This window comes from Capricornis sumatraensis, chromosome 2, assembly GCF_032405125.1.
Source record: "Capricornis sumatraensis isolate serow.1 chromosome 2, serow.2, whole genome shotgun sequence".
NCBI lineage: Eukaryota > Metazoa > Chordata > Mammalia > Artiodactyla > Bovidae > Capricornis > Capricornis sumatraensis.
In genome coordinates, this window is record NC_091070.1 from 137450031 (window position 1) to 137470973 (window position 20943).

Genomic DNA, 20943 nt, shown 5'->3' on the forward strand with positions numbered 1-20943 from the left:
ACCAGCTCATACAGAGTTTGGACAATGCCTGAATGTTGGTGCATCTCACAATCTCATCCTTCCCGAAGTATCATCACTTCCAGGGTCTGGGCTTTCTTTGGATCAAGTGGTGTCCAGTGTCACATTGCTTATCATATACAGCCATGCTCATACTTTCAAACACCTGTAAAAAAATCAAAACGTTGACTCATTTATTCTGTGGGACATTTTCTGTGTCTGAGTGCTCCAGGTTTGCATATTACTTCTCTATAATTACAACAGCAAGGATTTATTATGTACCAGGTACTACGTGCTTACGTGTATTAACTCACTGTATCTTCACATTTCTATGGGGCAAGTGTGACTGTTGCCCTGTTTGCACGATAGCAGTGGAGAAAAAACAGATGTTAAGTATTTTGCCCACAGTCACACAGTTAAGAGTGGTGGGGCCTAGACTGCAGCATGAGATGTCTGGCTCCATAGTCCATGACTTTTCACCACTACACTGTTGCCTCTTAATTAATTGCTTTAGCTGTATAGCTGTATTTTTATGATAATCCATCTTACTTGGGGGAAACAGTTACAAACAGAATTTTTAATTCTAATTACAAAATACTTACCTTTACGTCTATAGTTAACCAAAGTTTTAACTAGTGTCCCTTTGTGTGCTTATACTGGTAATGAGAACTCTATAATACTTGTATAAGACATATATTAAAAAATAGAATTTGGAAGAATGCTTTCAAGTACTCATACAACAAAGAGATTGTGGTATGAAGTTAAAATAAACACTGGAAATTCACTCAAAACTGTACACTAAAATGCTAATAAATGTTCAACGTGAAATATAGTTGACCCTAACATAAGGAACCAATGTGTAACTCTAGTTTAAACCAGGCCTAAATTGCTATGACTGTACCATTTGCATAAGCTAACTATCCTAATACCAACAATGGTGACAACTATAAATGTATTGCAAGTCAAGGATCTTGTAAAGCTGATGATTTTGTACATGTATAGTCCCTTACTAATGGCAGATCTCATGTGTTGATACCAAATTTTAGCAAATTAGTTATATTTAAGTATATTAATGTGATGAATAAAGAAGAAAAAACAGTTGCAACAGAGCTGCTTCAGACCAGATTTTCACACCTGCTTTCTATTAGCATACTAAAGCTACTAGTGTAAAGAAACCATACATTAAGCATAGTTGATTATCCTTAAGCTATGCTCTGTAGGGGTTATAACACCATTTTTAAGAACAATATTAAAAAGGCAAAAGTTATAACTCAAACAGTACACAAGACTTCTTACTTCATCTATAAAAATAGAGAATGCCAGTGCTTTATTTGCCAGAGATGAGGAGGGAAACATGGGTAAAATAAATTTGATAACATAACTCACATTACAAATGATTTTCCTAAATTCACAACTTTCACATTTAGCTGACACAAAAAGAAAACAAACAAAACACTAACAAAAACATTTTTACTTGATGTTAGTAGGCCAAATCACATGATCCCCCTGAATGAGGGATTTTAATTCTCGAGCTGGGAAAATATTTTCCTTACTTAAATAATTTACCCAAGGTGATAAATAAGCCCTTGGACCAAGTTCAGAAGAAATCGCCTCTATCAGTTTGTTTTAAAGAAGCACACAAAATTTTTACTATGGAACTTACATGAAATTTTCTTGGTTAAATCTTAACAGTAAAGACAAAAAGTCCATACTACTTTACTGTATTTCAGGCCTTTTTCTCCAACACGTACCCTTCTAGATTTCTTAGGTATGCTGTACTAGTACGTATGAAGTTTATTTCACTTAATGGAGTAAGGTGTCATCAACTTTAGTATCTTAAGGAAGTAGGTGTTATTTAAACTTTATCCTCATTCACCTCCCCCACGTTATCAGTAGTAAAACTTATATTAAAAAAAAAAAAGAGGACAAAATACTGTAGTCTAGAGGCACCTGGGAAGAGAGGGAATTCAGAAAATGAGAGAATATGGCTCTGGAGTGATATCCCGTCTTATTGGAAATACATGGAGTCTAACTATAAACCCTTTTACCCTTTCCCTGGCTTTAGACTTAGGGTGTGAGGTGTTAGGGAAGTGAATGGAACCTTCACAAACTGATAATTTCATACCCTTTTCCCCCTTTAATTTACAAGAAACAAAAAAAATAGAAAAAGGAGTGCTTGGTACCACGTGCTTTTGAGGTTTAACGGGCCCTTAATAAACACGCTGTTTCGGTCGTGGCAGGGGATCGAAAACACTTTTTAATAAATATCGCCACAAGAATCTCCACGAAGCGAGACTGAACTCACTCTCCCTCCCCAGGAGCCCTGGGGTAAAGGGAGACGGAAGATAATGCTCCCTACTTGCACGTGAAATCTCCTTTACTCCGCCGACCAACCCTCCGCCTCTCCCGCGCCGGTCTGGCTTCCTTGGGAGGTAGTCGGGAGAGAAGACCACGCTCAGTCCTCCATGGCAAAGTCTTTGGTCTTTTCCTCCTGGTCGCCCACTTTGTAGCGCAGCAGCACGCGCAGGTGACGGTGGTGGTCCTGGGAGGGCAGCAGCGTGATCTCTCCGGAAACATCCGTGTCTTGCTCCACTTGCACCGGCTCGTTCAGGTAGAGGAGCGCCTGCTTCCAGTGCGTGACGGGGTGAAAAGGCGAGGTGGAGAGCACCACGGGTTTCTCCGAGTCCCCTCCGGGGAAGGTCACCTGGAACCAGATGGCAAAGCCGTGCAAGGGAGCCGAGCCATAGCAGCTGAAGCGGAAGCGACCGCCCACCCCGGCCTCCAGCTCCTGCTCCAGGCCGGCGCGGGCCAGCTCCAGCCGAGCAAAGCACTGCGGCCGGGCCAGCACATCCTCGCCGGAGAGGCCTTGCACCACGATTTCTGAGTGGCCCATGAGGCAGCGCGTGGCGAAGCTCTCCAGGCAGCTCATGTCCACGCCGTAGAGTTGCTTCATCTGGCTCCAGAAGCTTAGGCGCAACTCCAGCATCTGGTCGCTGATGGGCGCCACGAAAAGCTCGGCGGAAGCCGGCAGGAGAAGACCGCCCTCCTTCAGCCACTTGGTCCGCGCATGGAGCACAGAGCTCAGCATGGACTCGTGCAGAAGTCCGCAGCCCATCCACTCGCTCACGATGGCATCCACCTGCTCCGGCAACTCCACCGTCTCCACCGGTCCCGGCAGGACGTGCACCCGGTCCTCCAGCCCGTTGAGCCGCACCACTTCCCGGGCCTGTTGCCAGATGTCGCTGGCCTCCACCGCGTACACGCGCCGGGCCCCTGCCTGGGCACAGAAGATGCTGAGGATGCCGGTGCCCGCGCCCACGTCCAGCACGGTCTTGCCTCTCAGCGCTGCCCAGTTCCGCAGGATGCCCAGGCGGTAGGCATCGGTGCGGACGCGGTCGGCAATCATCTCCTCGTGGACCGATACGTCCGAATAGCACTGGTAGTACAGCTGGTCCCGCTCCCGCCTAGTCCTCCGGGGTCGCGGCACAGCCACCTCCAACTCTCCGCCATCTTCCTCTTCAGTTCCCTCCCCTCCTTCGCCGCCGCCCCCCGACTCAAGCTTTCTTCTCTTGGGCTGCGACATCTTGGCGGCTTGGGCCGACTCCCGGCGTGCGTTGCGCGCCGCGCCTCGGGCTCCAGGAAACGGGGCCTTATGGTAGTTGTAGTGCGCGCTCGTGCCTCCCGGTTTTGGCAGGTCGCCGGGCGAATGTCAGCCAGATACCAGTGATCTGTACTCTGCTCTTTTTCTTGCTCCTTTGGTGTCTTGGAATCCCTTTTCCATCCCCTGCACTCACATTCCATGGTTCTCTACGTTCCTTCTCCTTCCCTTAGATTGTTCAGTCTCTTTTGCTTTCACGCCCTTCGTGACGTGGACACGCCCACTTAAAACTGAAAATCCATGTTTTGTTTTGTCCAACTCCCAGATTTTTTATTACACAGAATTTTCTGGGCGGCACCGTGCACACCCTACTGCCTCATCTGGACAGTTGCAACTCTTAAAGCTCTCCCAAAGTCGAGATTTGGAAATTGCACTACGTGTTTTTCTTCTCCGTTTTCTAGGGAGGTAGAATGCAAAAGGGAGAAGGCAATGGCACTCCACCCCAGTACTCTTGCCTGGAAAATCCCATGGACGGAGGAGCCTGGTAGGCTGCAGTCCATGGAGTCGCTAGGAGTTGGACACAACTGAGCGACTTCACTTTCAATTTTCACTTTCATGCATTGGAGAAGGAAATGGCAACCCACTCCAGTATTCTTGCCTGGAGAATCCCAGGGACTGGGGAGCCTGGTAGGCTGTTGTCTCTGGGGGTCGCACAGAGTAGGACACGACTGAAGGGACTTAGCAGCAGCAGAATGCAAAAGTGTAAGTGAAACAAAGTAAAAACCCAACAGTGTAAAACCCTGGTCTGGATTCCAGTGAGACCACAAATGAACGGAATGATTAGGGCAAGCTATGTAAGTAGTTTTGCCTTCAATTACCCATGCACCTTCCAGCAACAAAGAATCTTCAAGGCAGTTGAAAATTAAGTTTCTGGTCTCTATTTTAGGAGATTAGTTATTTGGCTCTTAGTTCTGCCCCGGTAATTCTGTGACTCATTCAAGGCTTAAATCTTGGAAACTTCCAGTCCAAGGAATAGTTGAAAAGCAACTGTTGCTAGCTGTATTCTGGTAGCTGATTTTTTCCCCTCCATAGGTAACTGAATCCTTCATCACCTGTGATCATTTCTCTGCTTCAACTCACTTTTTCCTGCCTGTTTCCATGTCTGGGCTTGATTGGTAATCCTTTCTTCCTCTTCTGTTCCTTTTAGTCAACTATCAGCTGTTAACCTCTTCCCTCTGAGATGTTCATAGTAGAAATAAATGCATTTAAAAATACTTGTGATGTCTATATGGGTGTCTGTGTTCTTCACAAATAAGGTGAGAAAAAAATTTTCTCCTACCTTAAAAAAAAATAACACGAAGAAAATTGACTTTTATTTTCTTGTAATCTCAAACTGTTTCTTTTTAACAATGGGCCTGTATTCCTTATCTGGGGGAAGGTTCCTTCAGCCCATTCTCTATTAATCTGTCATTGAATGAAATAAGTTTATTAACCTGACATCCTCAGCTGTACTTCTTTATTACAATTTTTTCATTTATTTTTGGCTGGGCTGGATCTTTGTTGGGCTACTCTCTAGTTGTGGTGCCAAGGCTTCTCTTTGTGATGGCTTCTCTTGTCTCAGAGCAAAGGCTCTAGAGCGTGGGGACTTCAGTAGTTGAGGTGCAGTGGCTTAGTTGCTTGCCTCGCTGGATCTTCCAGGACGAAGAATTGACCCCAGGTCCCCTGCATTAGCAGGAAGATTCTTAACCACTGGACTACCAGGGCAGTCCCCTTAGCTGTACTTCTAACTCAGGGCTCAACTCTGGCTGCTCATCAGAATCCTCTGTGGAGCTTTTAAAAAATACCTGTGTCTCACCTCAAACTAATTAAATCAGAAGCATTCCAGTGGAGCCTGCGCATATAGTTTTAAAAGCTACACAGGGAATTTGTGCAGCCAGAGTGAGAACTATTTCTCAGTAAAATGATGTTAGTTAGATTTTGCTTCATTAGTTTCATTGGGTAAATTATCTTTTTTCAGTGGTCTGGGCTGAACCATTTAAGGCTAAAAATCTTCAGAGCATTTCCTCTCTGCCCAGCTTGATATCTTTTTAAGAAAATCGAGGCCCAGAACAGGACATGTCATTAAAGTTATAAATGTGGCCACTTTAATATATTACTTTTAGGCTATTACTTAGTGTATACATCTCTCATTCCTTCTGTCCTCAAAATCTTCTTCCTCTTTTAAATGCATTCACTCACTACCTTATTTTCAATTTACTTACTTGCAATCTTTTTAAGGAAACATCTGAACATAAGTTTTGTTGGTTTCACCTCCAAAGTGTATGAGTGCATCTTTTCTTCTCCACTGCCTACACCCTAGTCTAATTTTCCACCTTTGTTTATGTGGAGATCAGTCTCCTAAGAAATCTCTCAATTTCCAGTCTTACCTCTGTCTAATCCATTCTCCACAGAGCTACAAGAATTAGTTGTTCAAAATCTCAATTGGGCTATGTCATTCTCTAGTAACTTCTTCCAGCTACTAAAACAATCCAGTAACTTCAAGTAACTTCCCACCTTATCTCAACTACTCATCCCAACTCCTCCTTGGGCTTGAGATAGACTGGTCTTCTACCTTTTTCCTGCCTTAAGTCTTCACTTATGCTCTTGCAGAGGCTGGGACATTGTTTTTCTTCTTAGCACTTCACTCTAGTGGCTCCTTTTCATCTGTCAGGTTTCAGCTTAAATATTATTGCCAAAGAAAGTCCTTCCCTGGCTCTTTTAAATACTATTTCCTGGGACTTCCCTGGTGGTCTAGTGGTTAAGATTGCACCTTCCAAGGCAGGCGTTGTGGGTTTGATCCCTGGTTTGGGAGCCAAGATCCCTCATGCCTTGGGGTCAAAATACTAAAACAGACAACAGAAACAATATTGTTACAAATTCAACAGTCAGTAAAGACTTTAAAAATGTATCACATCAAAAAGTCTTGAAAAGAAAAAAGGAAACCCTGTTCAAAAAAAACAACTCACTATTTTCTAACCCAAGGTATGGTTTATATCTGTCATCTCTTTTATTACTAGCTGAATTTCCAGCTGAATGTATGTAATTTTTCTGTTTGTTTTCTGTAAAATATAAACTCCAGGAGACTTGGAGTTTTTTTCCCCACTATTGTATCAATAGTTCCTAGCACTAGAACAGAGCCTGACATAGAGTATTTAATAGTCTTCAATGAAGACTGTCGTGGAAACGATTTTCAATAAAGTTGCCTGATTTATAGCAGAAATTGTTAAATTGTCATAACCAATGTTTACACTTAAAATTGTTAAAATGTCATATTTAATACACTAAGAGGGCTCAATAAATTTAAATTGAATTGCTAATTATGGATTAAGTTCATAATATCCCTGTTGTCACTACCTAAACAATCCAATACACACAATTTTCAAAAGAATTAGAACTACTCATAATATTATAGTCAGGGAACTATGAATTTGCTGTTCATCTGTTTTAATATTAGGTTTAATCATGGGCCAATACTCTGTGGATCTAAAAGATAGTATACACATTATGAGAGTTACATATACCTGGGCTTTCTATTTTTGATGTTCCAATTTATTTAAATACAAAAATCACCACCTTTTGTGTTCATTTTCTATAAAGGATTTTTTTGTTTTTGACAGAAGTGCCTCTTTTTATGCTGGCAGCTTCCAAGTAACTGAAACATGGCAAGAACTACATTATTTAATGAATATTCATATCGAAGAGATATTTATAACATTTTTGTGTCATTGTTCCTTTACCCTTCCCCAACATGCACTTTGAGAATTATAATTAAATTAATCCTTGAAGTCCTAAAGAAACTACCTTCAATTCTTATACTAGGATTTTAAAGAATATATTTTTAAACAACAGACCTTCAAATTAAAGAGGAAAAGAATTTAAAAATAAGTATTTCTGGGAGGAAATCACACCAGAGCCAAAGATAAACAACTAACACAAGAAAGAAAGTTGAGAGTTAAAAGTGGTATAATAATTTACCTAAGTAAAAAAAATGTAAGAATAACAGATAACATTAACACAAAACATAAGCTTTTTAGGGGTAAGGGGTTTTGTCTTTTTGTTTATTAACGTGTCCCTTGTTTCTAAATACTTAGTGTAGAGTAGATGTCCAGAATGTTTGTTGAACAAATGAATGAATGGATAAATGCACGAATATGTATGATGCAGAAATTTGAGAACTTCTGCACTAGACAGCCTGCAGACTTGCAGGCCATGCAGAGATTATGGGATGAAAGGTCTATTATTCTTTCTGCTGTGGTAAAACAAATTACTACAAATTTAGCAATTTAAAACTACAAACATTTTTTAATCTCATGGTTTCTGTGGGTCAGAAGTTCAGGCTTGCCTCACTGGGACCTCTGCAAGGTGGCAATCACGGTGTCCATCTGGCTACATTTGTTTCTGGATCTTGAGATTCTCTCCTCAAGCATGAGGTTGCTGTTCCTTGCAACTGTAGGACTGAGGTTTCCCTCTTTTCCCGACTTCCAGATGGAGGGTATTTTGGCCCTTAGAGGCTGCTGGCAGCTCCTTGCCACAGGGTCATTTCCCAGGTTTTCTCACAACACACAGCTTCTCCAAGGCCAGTAGAAAAAGCTTTCTTATCTCAGGGAGGGTCCTATTCCAAACAACTTCCCTGCCTCCCACCTCGCCAGGATGATGTCCCTTTTGATAAATTCAAAATGAACTGATTTGAGATTTCAATTACATCTGTTAAATAATGCTTTCTGCTGGAGAAAACAGCTCAGCATAGAGACCAATGTGTATTCCCACTGAAAGTTGCTAAATATTGCAAACTATCTCAAAATTAGTCTATGGCTCAGAGAACTATGGGTGTCACTCATGGCAGTGGTAAAGAATCCTCCTGCCAATGCAGGAGATGCAAGAGCTGCAGGTTTGATTCCTGGGCCAGGAAGATCCCCTGGAGTAGGAAATAGCAACACACTCCAGTATTCTTGCCTGGAAAATTCCATGGACAGAGGATCCTGGCAGGCTACAATCCATGGGGTCATGCAGAATTGGTTGCGACTGAGTATACACGACTAACTACTCAAGGCATGGGGAGGTGACTGATTAAATAGATCAGAAACAAAGTTTTGAACAAGCTGTTCACCATATCTAAGCCAAAGATTTTAATACAACAAACTTTGCCTTAGTCACCCTTGATTTTCTGAACCCAGCCATGTGAAAAAAAAAAAAAAAATCATGTATAGTGGCTACATTTTTTGTGTGGGTCCAGGAAGAGAAGATTCCTGGAAAGAAGCCAAGCTGAGCTGAGCCTAAATGAACCCAGTAGACTGTAGCTCTCATATAATGGAAGCAAGAAACATAAAACTTTCGTTGTTACAAGCCACTGGGATATTGGTGTTCTTGTTACTACAGCAAAAACAAAGCTGTCTATTAATAACATAAATATACATACAGAATGAACAATCATTATTGTTCAAGATCGAGATATAAAGCATAGTGCCACCAAGATCAAGATATAAAACATTACCAGTGTCATAACTGTACCTGTGTCCCTCTAATCCTGTACTTTTTTCTCCTTCCCAAAGGTAAGCATCCTGATAATACCGTAAAATACTCAGTGACCTGGCTTTTTGAACCTCACATACACCTAAATCATGTGGTATGTGTTCCCTTGTGTCTGATATCTTTTGCTCACCATTATGGTTGTGAGAGTCACCCATGTGACTATGTGTAGCAGTATTTTTCACTTTCCTTGCTTTATTTTGTAGTATTCCATTGTATGAATACACAATTTGTTTAACTAGGTTTCTGTTGTCACATGAGTCCTTTGAGATAGAGATAATCGTTCCTATCAGTAATTTCATATTTTTTGTATGGTTATTTTGACTCAATATTTTATATTTTATATAATTTATTTATTTTATTATCATATTATTAAGTGCCTTAATAATAGCTAAAGTTTGTGTGTTTGCCATGTATCAGGCATTGTTTAAATGTTTTATATGCATCATTAATTAATTCATTCAGCAAATAGGTGCTGAACAGCTAACACTCTATATCAAAAAGTATAAGGGCAAACAATACAGACAAAAATCTCTGCTTTTATGGAGTTTATACTTTAGGGAATAATCTCTGATTCTCAAAATCTATGAGGTGGACATTAGTAAATCAAGGCACATAGTAGTTATGTCAATCACTTATTTATCTTTTCTAGAGGATCGTAAATTTCTTTTAGGCAGGAACCAATTTCCTTTATCTTCCTACAATCTAATGGAACACCATACACATAGTCATAATATTAATTATTTTGATGGCAATTAACATTTATTTTGTGCTTTCTATACCCCAGAGACAAATGGAGTTTCATAAAACCTCTCTGGTAGGTATTATAATTAACCCCTTTCAGTTCAGTTCAGTTCAGTCGCTCAGTCGTGTCCAATGCTTCACAACCCCATGAATCACAGCACGCCAGGCCTCCCTGTCCATCACCAACTCTGAGTTCACTCAGACTCACGTTCATCGAGTCACTGATGCCATCCAGCCATCTCATCCTCTGTCATCCCCTTCTCCTCCTGCCCTCAATCCCTCCCAGCATCAGAGTCTTTTCCAATGAGTCAACTCTTTGCGTGAGGTGGCTAACCCCTTTAGAGATCAGAAAATAAGCAAAAAGAGGCTAACTGACTCATCATCGGTCTAGATTCCTTTGCTGTCTCTATGTGTTTTGAAATTAATCCATGTCATTGCATGAAACAGTACTTCCTCCTCTTATATTGCTGTATATACAGCGTTCAGTTTTCAGCTTCCTCAAAGTCATTATGGATGATACTGTATCTACGGATGACTTTGCATCAAGAAGGGACCCAAGCTTTTCGTTTCTTCCATCTCTGTTCTGCAGGTTTTCTTTTTCTATATATCAAAGGAACAGGGAAAATTAGACATCATGTTTTTATTTAATCACTCCTGTGTTTTACTCAGAAGAGTTGTGGTGTGGGAATTGTTAGTGATGCTGTACTAGACTGACTACATATATGAAAACCTTAGTTGGTTTAATAAAAGTCAACTATACTTCAATAAAGTGAGAAAAAAATAAAGTGAAATTTTTAAAGAAAAAGAATATTCGTTTATTCACTTAATATTGTTGAGCTCCCTCTACATATTTATCACCATGCTGGGTTTTAAGAAAAAGAGGAGGAAGCAGTCTCGTTTTCCACCGTAAGGAGTTCACAATTGTTGGAGGAGGTCACTCAAAGGATTTTACTGCCTGTTGCTGGACCAGGGCAATCAGAGGCTCCCTGCACTCTCTCCTGCCCTTGGAATGTATGTTCTGCCCATTCTATCCCATCAGTCAGTCAGTTCAGTCGCTCAGTCGTGTCCAACTCTTTGCAACCCCATGGACAGCAGCACACCAGGCCTCCCTGTCCATCACCAACTCCTGGAATCTACCTAAACTCGTGTCTATTGAGTCGGTGATGCCATCCAAACATCTCATCCTCTGTTGTCCCCTTTTCCTCCTGCCTTTAATCTTTCCCAGCATCAGGGTCTTTTCAAATGAGTCAGCTCTTCACATCAGGTGGCCAAAGTATTGGAGTTTCAGCTTCAACATCAGTCGTCCTTCCAATGAACACTCAGGACTGATCCCCTTTAGGATGGACTGGTTGGATCACCTTGCAGTCTAAGGGACTCTCAAATCTTCTCCTACACCACAGTTCAAAAGCATCAATTCTTTGGTGCTCAGCTTTCTTCACAGTCCAACTTTCACCTCCATACATGACCACTGGAAAAACCATAGCCTTGACTAGATGGACCTTTGTTGGCAAAGTAATGTCTCTGCTTTTTAATATGGTATCTAGGTTGGTCATAACTTTCCTTCCAAGGAGTAAGCATCTTTTAATTTTATGGCTGCAGTCACCATCTGCAGTGATTTTGGAGCCCAGAAAAATAAAGCCAGCCACTGTTTCCACTGTTTCCCTATCTATTTGCCATAAAGTGATGGGACTAGATGCCATGATCTTAGTTTTCTGAATGTTGAGCTTTAAGCCAACATTTTCACTCTCCTCTTTCACTTTCATCAGGAGGCTCTTTAGTTCTTCACTTTCTGTTATAAGGGTAGTGTCATCTGCATATGTGAGGTTATTGGTATTTCTCCAGGCTATCTTGATTCCAGCTTGTACTTCATCCAGCCCAGCATTTCTCATAATGCACTCTGCCAGAGCAATATCCAGGATATATAGTTTTAAGAGAAGGTGCGGTTGAGTCCATCTGTATGTGTATATGACTGAACCCCATTAAAGCCTTTATATAGTTTAAATAAGAGTGGCAAACAGGTATGGAGATCCACTCAGCTTTCTGCCACCCAAGAAAAGCCTTGTATGCAAGTTCCCTTGCTTATTAAACCTGTCACCTACCAATTCGGGTTGATCTTCCTGATTCTTTGGTCTATCCTTGCTCTCTGTGTAGGAAGCTAGTTTCAGATTTTCTTCAGGTAGCTCCTAAATTTGATGAACTAACAACTGGTGAGCCAATTGGGAGACCGAAGAAGTGAGCTTTGAGAAAGAGACATCAGCCGGGGAAGTCTGGAGTTGGCCACTGACCTCTGTGTGGGAAGGGGTGGCCCATATGTTAGTTAGATGATTACAGATTTCATGTGTGTACAGGATGCAGAGACAGCAAAGAAGGAAAGCACATGGCTGTGCAGGGGGCTGGCCTCTACTGTGGGCTGGTTGCTGGCCACCAATGCCCGACTACAGGCTGACGCCCAAGTCAGAAAGCCGGAAGAAGGGCTGCTATTAGAGAACGATGTGTGGATGTCCATTACTCTGCTAGCTGTAAGGCTGGCAGACAAGATGGGAGAACAGGATAAGACGCTGGAGATCTTGACGTGCCATTTGCAAAGACAGAAGTGCTCAACCTAGAGGCTAGGTGATGAACTCTCAAAAAACTAAAGGACAGGCACTGCCATAAAGTTTTTTTTTTTAATTTTTATTTTTACTTTATTTTGCTTTACAATACTGTATTGGTTTTGCCATACATTGACATGAATCAGCCACGGGTGTACATGAGTTCCCAGTCCTGAACCCCCCTCCCACCTCCCACCCCATATCATCTCTCTGGATCATCCAAATGCACCAGCCCCAAGCATCCTGTATCCTGTATCGAGCATAGACTGGCGATTTGTTTCTTACCTGATAGTATATATGTTTCAATGCCATTCTCCCAAATCATCCCACCCTCTCCCTCTCCCACAGAGTTTAAAAGTCCGTTCTATACGTCTGTGTCTCTTTTGCTATCTCACATACAGGGTTATCATTACCATCTTTCTAAATTCCATATATATGTGTTAGTATACTGTATTGGTGTTTTTCTTTCTGGCTTACTTCACTCAGTATAATCGGCTCCAGTTTCATCCACCTCATTAGAACTCATCCAAATGTATTCTTTTTAATGGCTAATACTCCATTGTGTATATGTACCACAGCTTTCTTATCCATTCATCTGCTGATGGACATCTAGGTTGTTTCCATGTCCTGGCTATTATAAACAGTGCTGCAATGAGCATTGGGGTACACATGTCTCTTTCAATTCTGGTTTCCTCGGTGAGTATGCCCAGTAGTGAGATTGCTGGGTCTTAAGGCAGTTCTATTTGCAATTTTTTAAGGAATCTCCACACTGTTCTCCATAGTGGCTGTACTAGTCTGTATTCCCACCAACAGTGTAAGAGGCTTCCCTTTTCTCCACACCCTCTCCAGCATTTATTGCTTGTAGACTTTTGGATTGCTGCCATTCTGACTGGTGTGAAATGGTACCTCATTGTGGTTTTGATTTGCATTTCTCTGATAATGAGTGATGTTGAGCATCTTTTCAGGTGTTTGTTAGCCATCCATATGTCTTCTTTGGAGAAATGTCTATTTAGTTCTTTGGCCCATTTTTTGATTGGGTCGTTTATTTTTCTGGACTTGAGCTGCATAAGTTGCTTGCATATTTTTGAGATTAGTCCTTTGTCAGTTGCTTCATTTGCTATTATTTCCTCCCATTCAGAAGGCTGTCTTTTCACCTTGCTTATAGTTTCCTTTGTTGTGCAGAACGTTTTAATTTTAAATAGACCCCTTTTTAAAATTTTGCTTTTATTTCCAGTATTCTGGGAGGTGGATTATAGAGGATCCTGCTGTGATTTATGTCGGAGAGTGTTTTGCCTATGTTCTTCTCTAGGAGTTTTATAGTTTCTGGTCTTACGTTTAGATCTTTAATCCATTTTGAGTTTATTTTTGTGTATACCATAAAGTTTTTGGTAGTCATATGATCAAGTAAAATCTGCATTGTCCCACAAACTATGATTGACAAGATGCAAGCCTATCCAATCTGTAAGAGCACACAGTGCAAGCCTTTTACTCCCTACTGTTTTGATGCCTCCATCCCTCACAGTCCCTAGGAAAGAAAGGGCATATGTGGGACTGGGGATCAGAGTGATAAATCACCTTTGACAAATGAAAAATACTAACGAAATGGAGAAAAGTTCTAGGCATCTCCCAAGCCGGGCTACCGTTTAAATTAGATGTGTTTGTGATTTATAAAGGTATGGGTTGGGCACTGAGATCCCGTTGTCCCACTGTAAGCTGGACCTACTGAAACATGCTATACCTGGAATAGAATATGCACCATTGAAAGATGGGGAAAAAGGAGGGTCCTGATCTAGAACATCCCACCTTCAGCACATCTCCACATGCCTGACAGTGCTGCCTCCCCTGGCCAATATGTATGGTATGCGCAACCAGGTCAAATTCTTAAAGCTGCAGTCACATTAAGGATCAGGTCACATGTGTAATTCTTAAAAGGAAAAAACTTTCCCATCAAGATTTCTCTTAAATATCGTCTTTTGCTCTTAGGTGTCTGCTGTTCCTCTGTTTACTGGTCACAGGGTGAACAAAAGAAACGGAAGTACTTTTATACAGTGAGCCCACTCGTACGCCCAACAAAGGAATCAATCCAACTGTGTATTGTGGGAAGGGGCCCCTTTCGAGCTAATCAGGATTACTGTGGCGGCAGTGCCATTCTGGGGAGAGAACTGGAAAGCCATAAAGCAATACATAAGGTAGAACAAGCTAGGGCTAGTACTCTTAATTCATCTGGCATTACCAATACGTGATCCGGAGACCTGGCCTGCGGCACGAATATCAACAATTCTGGGCATGGGTATTCTTTTTCTGTCAGTCAGACTACACAGGCAACCCATCAAACTGCTGACCAGAAGGGTCCGAAAAATAGCACCACTAGCGTCAGGGGTGAATAACACTCAGGTTTAGGCTAGTTTCCTGTGGCTCACGCTGGGGTATTGACATTTGGACATCCAGATCCCCATGCTGGGAACAGATGAATCGCTCTCGACGGAACCAACACTGTTGTACTAGGAATATGGGGTGGATATCACCAGAGCAGTGTGGTCGAGCCGTCGCGTGGAAGGATAGTGACCTGTTTGGCACTGACTGGTTGTGCCCCCCAGCTGTTTGTTGGAGAGCCCAAAAGAAAACTGGTGGCTGTCTGGCATAAATCTTTGGACATGGCTTCCACCAGGGTGGTTGGGCCACTGTGCTCTATCCAGGTCTTCCCTTGGGACTGGGGAGACTCCCTCCCCACCCAAAAGTAACAAAAATGGTCACCCTCCTTCTCCTCTAGGCCGGATGAGCACATTCTGTTTTCTACTGCTACAGTCACTTGGCTGCTGTCTTTGTTCCCTTCATTGACCTGAGGATATTAGAGCACACATACAAAGCCCTCGCTGAATTCACCCAGCAAACCTTAAATGATAGGCGGCGAAGCCTGTCTTTACTGAACAATGAAATGTCTCTAATGAAAAATACTGTCCTCCAAAACTGGACGGCCTTGGATATTATTACTGTCTGGAAAGGAGGCACTTGTGCCATTATGGAAACAGAATGTTGTTGTGTGTTCATACCTAATGAGTCTGATTATCTTTATTAAATCACATGAGGAAACACATGAAAGCTATGTGATCTGACCATCCCCCTCTACCCCCATCCTAGGGGGCTTAATAAATCAGTGGTCCAAATAATCATGGGGCTTTTGGTGAAAAACAGTTACTTAATTGGGAAGCATTATCTTTTCCTGCGTTTTCTCTTGCGTGTGCCCATATGGCTTCTGTGGAATCTGCCTCCAATGCAGCCTGAGAGTTGCCAAATGAGCCACCTTTCTGCTAGTGAAACCCTTTGCTGACCACTCAGGGCACAGAAATGCAAAAAAGCCAAATGGCTGTCTGAGGAGGCCTTATAAATAGCTGTGTAAAGAAGAGAAGCAAAAAGCAAAGAAGAAAAGGAAAGATATAAGCATTTGAATGCAGAGTTCCAAAGAATAGCAAGGAGAGATAAGAAAGCCTTCCTCAGTGATCAATGCAAAGAAACAGAGGAAAACAACAGAATGGGAAGGATTAGAGATCTCTTCAAGAAAATTAGAGATACCAAGGGAACATTTAATGCAAAGATGGGTTCAATAAAGGACAGAAATGGTATAGAACTAACAAAAACAGAAAATATTAAGAAGAGATGGCAAGAATACACAGAAGAACTGCACAAAAAAGAGCTTCATGACCAAGATCATCATGATGGCATGATCACTCACCTAGAGCCAGACATCCAGGAATGTGAAGTCAAGTGGGCCTCAGAAAGCATCACCTTGAACAAAGCTAGTGGAGGTGATGGAATTTCAGTTGAGCTATTTCAAATCCTGAAAGAAGATGCTGTGAAAGTGCTACACTCAATAAGCAAGCACATTTGGAAAACTCAACAGTGGCCTCAGGACTGGAAAATGTCAGTTTTCATTTCAATCCCAAAGAAAGGCAATGCCAAAAAATGCTCAAACTACCGCACAATTGCACTCATCTCACATGCTAGTAAAGTAATGCTCAAAATTCTCCACGCCAGGCTTCAGCAACACGTGAACCGTGAACTTCCAGATGTTCAAGCTGGTTTTAGAAAAGGAAGAGGAACCAGAGATCAAATTGTCAACATCCCCTGGATCATGGAAAAAGCAAGAGAGTTCCAGAAAAACATCTATTTCTGCTTTATTGAGTATGCCAAAGCCTTTGACTGTGTGGATCACAATAAACTGTAGAAAATTCTGAAAGAGATGGAAATACCAGACCACCTGACCTGCCTCTTGAGAAACCTATATGCAGGTCAGGCAGCAACAGTTAGAACAGGACATGGAACAACAGACTGGTTCCAAATAGGAAAAGGAGTACGTCAAGGCTGTATATTGTCACCCTGCTTATTTAACTTCTATGCAGAGTACATCATGAGAAACGCTGGGTTGGAAGAAGCACAACCTGGAATCAAGATTGCTGGCAGAAATATCAATAACCTCATATATGCAGATGACACCACCCTTATGGCAGAAAGTGAAGAGGAACTAAAAAGCCTCTTGATGAAAGTGAAAGAGGAGAATGAAAAAGTTGGCTTAAAGCTCAACATTCAGAAAACGAAGATCATGGCATCTGGTCCCATCACTTCATGGGAAATAGATGGGGAAACAGTGGAAACAGTGTCAGACTTTATGTTTCGGGCTCCAAAATCACTGTGGATGGTGACTGCAGCCATAAAATTAAAAGATGCTTACTCCTTGGAAGAAAAGTTATGACCAACCTAGATAGTATATTCAAAAGCAGAGACATTACTTTGCCAACAAAGGTCCATCTAGTCAAGGCTATGGTTTTTCCAGTGGTCATGTATGGATGTGAGAGTTGGATGGACTGTGAAGAAAGCTGAGCGCTGAAGAATTGATGAGTTTGAACTGTGGTGTTGGAGAAGAGTCTTGAGAGTCCCTTGGACTGCAAGGAGATCCAACCAGTCCATCCTAAAGGAGATCAGTCCTGGGTGTTCGTTGGAAGGACTGATGCTAAAGCTGAAACTCCAATACTTTGGCCACCTCTTGGGAAGAGTTAACTCATTGGAAAAGACTCTGATGCTGGGAGTGATTGGGGGCAGGAGGAGAAGGGGACAATGGAGGGTGAGATGGCTGGATGGGATCACTGACTCGATGGACATGAGTTTGCGTGAACTCAGGGAGTTGGTGATGGACAGGGAGGCCTGGTGTGCTGTGATTCATGGGGTCGCAAAGAGTCTGACACGACTGAGTGACTGGACTGAACTGAACTGAACTGAACAGGGCACATTGTGGAGGACGGGTGGGTGTGAAATTTTAAGAGCCAGTCACGAGTGATGAAGTGCTGAGGGAGATCATTGAGAGGATGTGACCGCCTGTTGACCTATAAGCTGGATCCAGGCTTCTGGACGCTCCTTACCCCTCCCCTGTCCTGGAAATGTGCATTTTGCCCTCTGTTACCATGCCTGTGTGCTCAGTCGCTTCCGTTGTGTCCGACTCTTTGCGACTATATGGATTGTAGCCCGCCAGATTCCTCTGTTCATGGGGGTCTCCAGGCAAGAACACTGGAGTGGATCACCATGCCCTCCTCCATATCCAGGGATCAAACCAGCGTCTCATGGGTCTCCTGCATTGGCAGGTGGATTCTTTACCCACTGAGCCATCTGGGAAGCCCCCCCGCTCCCGCAGCCCAAGCCATTTCATGGATGAAGCCTTGAGAGAGTAAGACGTTGTTGAGACCGTCAGTCAGGTATTGTTGGACTTTGTACCTGATTGAACCCCATTAAAGCCTCTATACAAACTTAAGATCCTGCCAGACGGGTGGGGAGATCTTACCTTCTTACTGCCACCCAAGACAAGCCTCTTAGGTAAGTCCCCTTGCCTTTTAACCTGCCGCCTACAGTCCACTGGTGGAAAAGTGCCTGGTACGACTGAGCAGGCGCGTGCATGCCACCAGTCTGGAGAGGTCTGTTTCTTTGTTAAATTGCCTGGAGCCAGTTTCAGATTGCAGTGGAAAGTCCAGAGGGTGCAAACCAACATGAGTACAAAGAGTTGAAAATCGACTTGCTAGTCCTTTAAACCAGGTTTGTATACTGTTTGGAAATAATGCTGAGTTTCTTTCTCGAAAACTTGAGGGTAATTCTTGTATTATTCAAATGTATTTCTCACATGGCTCTGCAGATATTTAATTCTCACTCTGAATTTTCTTGCTGGTTTGAGGCACTATGGTGTTACTCTTCTGATGAATACTGTTATGTTCTCCATTTACATGCCTTAGGATATCTGGATAGTGTAATGGCCATACTTAAGAATTCAGTTAATTTTCACTTTCATGTGTATTAAAGCTCTTTGTAAAGTGCTGTAAAATGATATTATAATTATTGTTGTTGTTATTGGGTTTATGCTTTCTCAGCCTAGTTAACATGAGGAAACGCCTGGATGATTAAATCTGCTTTTTTGTTTTTAAAATGTCTATCAGGTTGGAGACTTTCTTCAAGGACAGAAAGCTAAATTTAACAGATACTTGCAGGCTTCTCTTTATATTCTCAAGTATGGTTTACAGCCTCAAGCATGGTTGTCTTTAATGACAGAACTACCTTTTATCTTCTCTTTGTAAGATAAGATTGATCTATTTTTTAAGTTAATACACCACTGGCTTTATATCCTTGTATATAGGCTTTGGGAATAGGTTAAAGCCTCTTTCTGTTGTATTATTTACTGTGCAGGCCTATTCAAAAATACAATGAGTACAGTGAAATTAATAACTCTAGAAGGGTGCAAAGTGATAGTATTCACATTCAATTACAGAGCTCATCTATTACGTTAATATAATGGTGATGTGATTTGAATATAATATTTTAGTGAATAAAAATAAAGTGACAGGCTAACAGAATTTTAGCTTCTGAGTTGAGAAAAAAGAAGGAAGATAAATGGTTAGCAGACGTGGCTAATAGCTCAAATGCATGTGCTATAAGCTCTTATTTGAGTGTCAACTCTTAGCAAAGGACACCACAGAAATGAACTTGAATATCCATTTGATTAACTAGCTTCTTAAAAACTGAAATAGGCTTTTATATACTTTGGAGAGAATTGCTAGCAAAAAGGATAAGAGGGCGGGTTTTTAATGGAGTTAATCTTCTAAGAAATTACTCCTTAGGAGTTAGAAATACAGAAAAGCAAGATAAACTTGAAATAAGCCTGATAAATCCTATCTTACTCATTGTCTTCACTTAATAGATACTTTGGATCCGGATTAATGTTGCTCAAGCACCAGGAGAAATCCTATTCTTTATGTATCTTTATGTGTCTTCCACCCCTCTTTCTGAACTAATGATTACTTTTCCACTTACAAGTTATGAGTAAAGTCACTGAAAGCATTTACTGGGTGGAGTCCTAGTTCTTGCCTTAAGGCTCTAATGAGAATTCATATGTTCTGTAAATGGCTATTGTCAGACCTGCCTGAGGATTGGAATCATCTGTGTGGCTTGTAAGAAATATGCATGCCTGGGTCTCTTTTGGAAAAGACCTTGATGCTGAGAAAGATTGAAGGCAGGAAGAGAAGGGGACGACAGAGGATGAGATGGTTGGATGGCATCACTGACTTGATGGATGTGAGTTTGAGTAAGCTTTGGGAGTTGGTGATGGACAGAGAAGCCTGGCGTGCTGCAGTCCATGGGGTCGCAGAGTTGGACATGACTGAGCTATTGAACTGAACTGAAGTTATACCTGTACACTGTAAAAACATCGGAAAAGACAAGCAAAAAGAAGAAAATAACTTCAAATATGACCACTCTTCATATTTTAGAATGCTTAAATGGATATTTGGAGTTTAACTATAGTAATAGAGCATTTGCCTTTGCAATCAGAAGCATAATTCCGTAGGTGCTCCATAGAGTGTTTTTTTTTTTTTGGATAAAATTATATATTATTTGTTCAATTGACCTTCTTTATTGAAGGGAAGATCCTACTCATCCCTTCTTCCTCTTCTCAAACATTTTTCTGGTTCCTTCCCTAGTTAAGGGTCTTATCTGAGTTTACTGTGGGGGTCCAGCAGAGCTGATAATGGGTTTTTGGAATGATCAGCCCTGGGTACATACCAAACTGGTATGATGACAATTCCCCTATCCAATTACTTATCTGCTCAAAAAATTTACTGAGCACCTACCAATATGCCAGATACTATGCTATGTGTTGGTAACACCCAGGCCCTTCCCTGGAGAAACTTTGCTCTCGAATATGGAAGATTGACAACAAACAGAAATTAGGGTATATTCTGTATGAGCTATGAAAGATGTATGCACAGGGTGCTGAGTGCACAGATAGGGGATATCTAAATCAGAATAGGGAATTGGGGCGGGGGGATGCATTTAGAAAAGGATGTGAAATCTGGATGCGGGAGCCCAAAACACTCAAATGTGATTATTACTGATTCTGGAAACCCTTACCAAGGAGAGTAC

At 41.8% G+C, this 20943-nt stretch overlaps 1 protein-coding gene across 1 annotated transcript; it reads right to left on the minus strand.

Annotated features, from left to right (window-relative positions):
- Window positions 1–2348: 2348 nt before the first annotated feature.
- On the minus strand, window positions 2349–3580 carry PRMT6 (protein arginine methyltransferase 6). The gene has a single exon (XM_068965893.1). It carries the CDS (start codon window positions 3578–3580, stop codon window positions 2453–2455), a length of 1128 nt encoding a protein of 375 aa, XP_068821994.1. The 3' UTR covers window positions 2349–2452.
- Window positions 3581–20943: the final 17363 nt, after the last annotated feature.

Excerpts from the sequence above, each read along its gene's own strand:
- PRMT6 (XM_068965893.1), bottom strand. The coding sequence starts at position 3,580 with ATGTCGCAGCCCAAGAGAAGAAAGCTTGAGTCGGGGGGCGGCGGCGAA.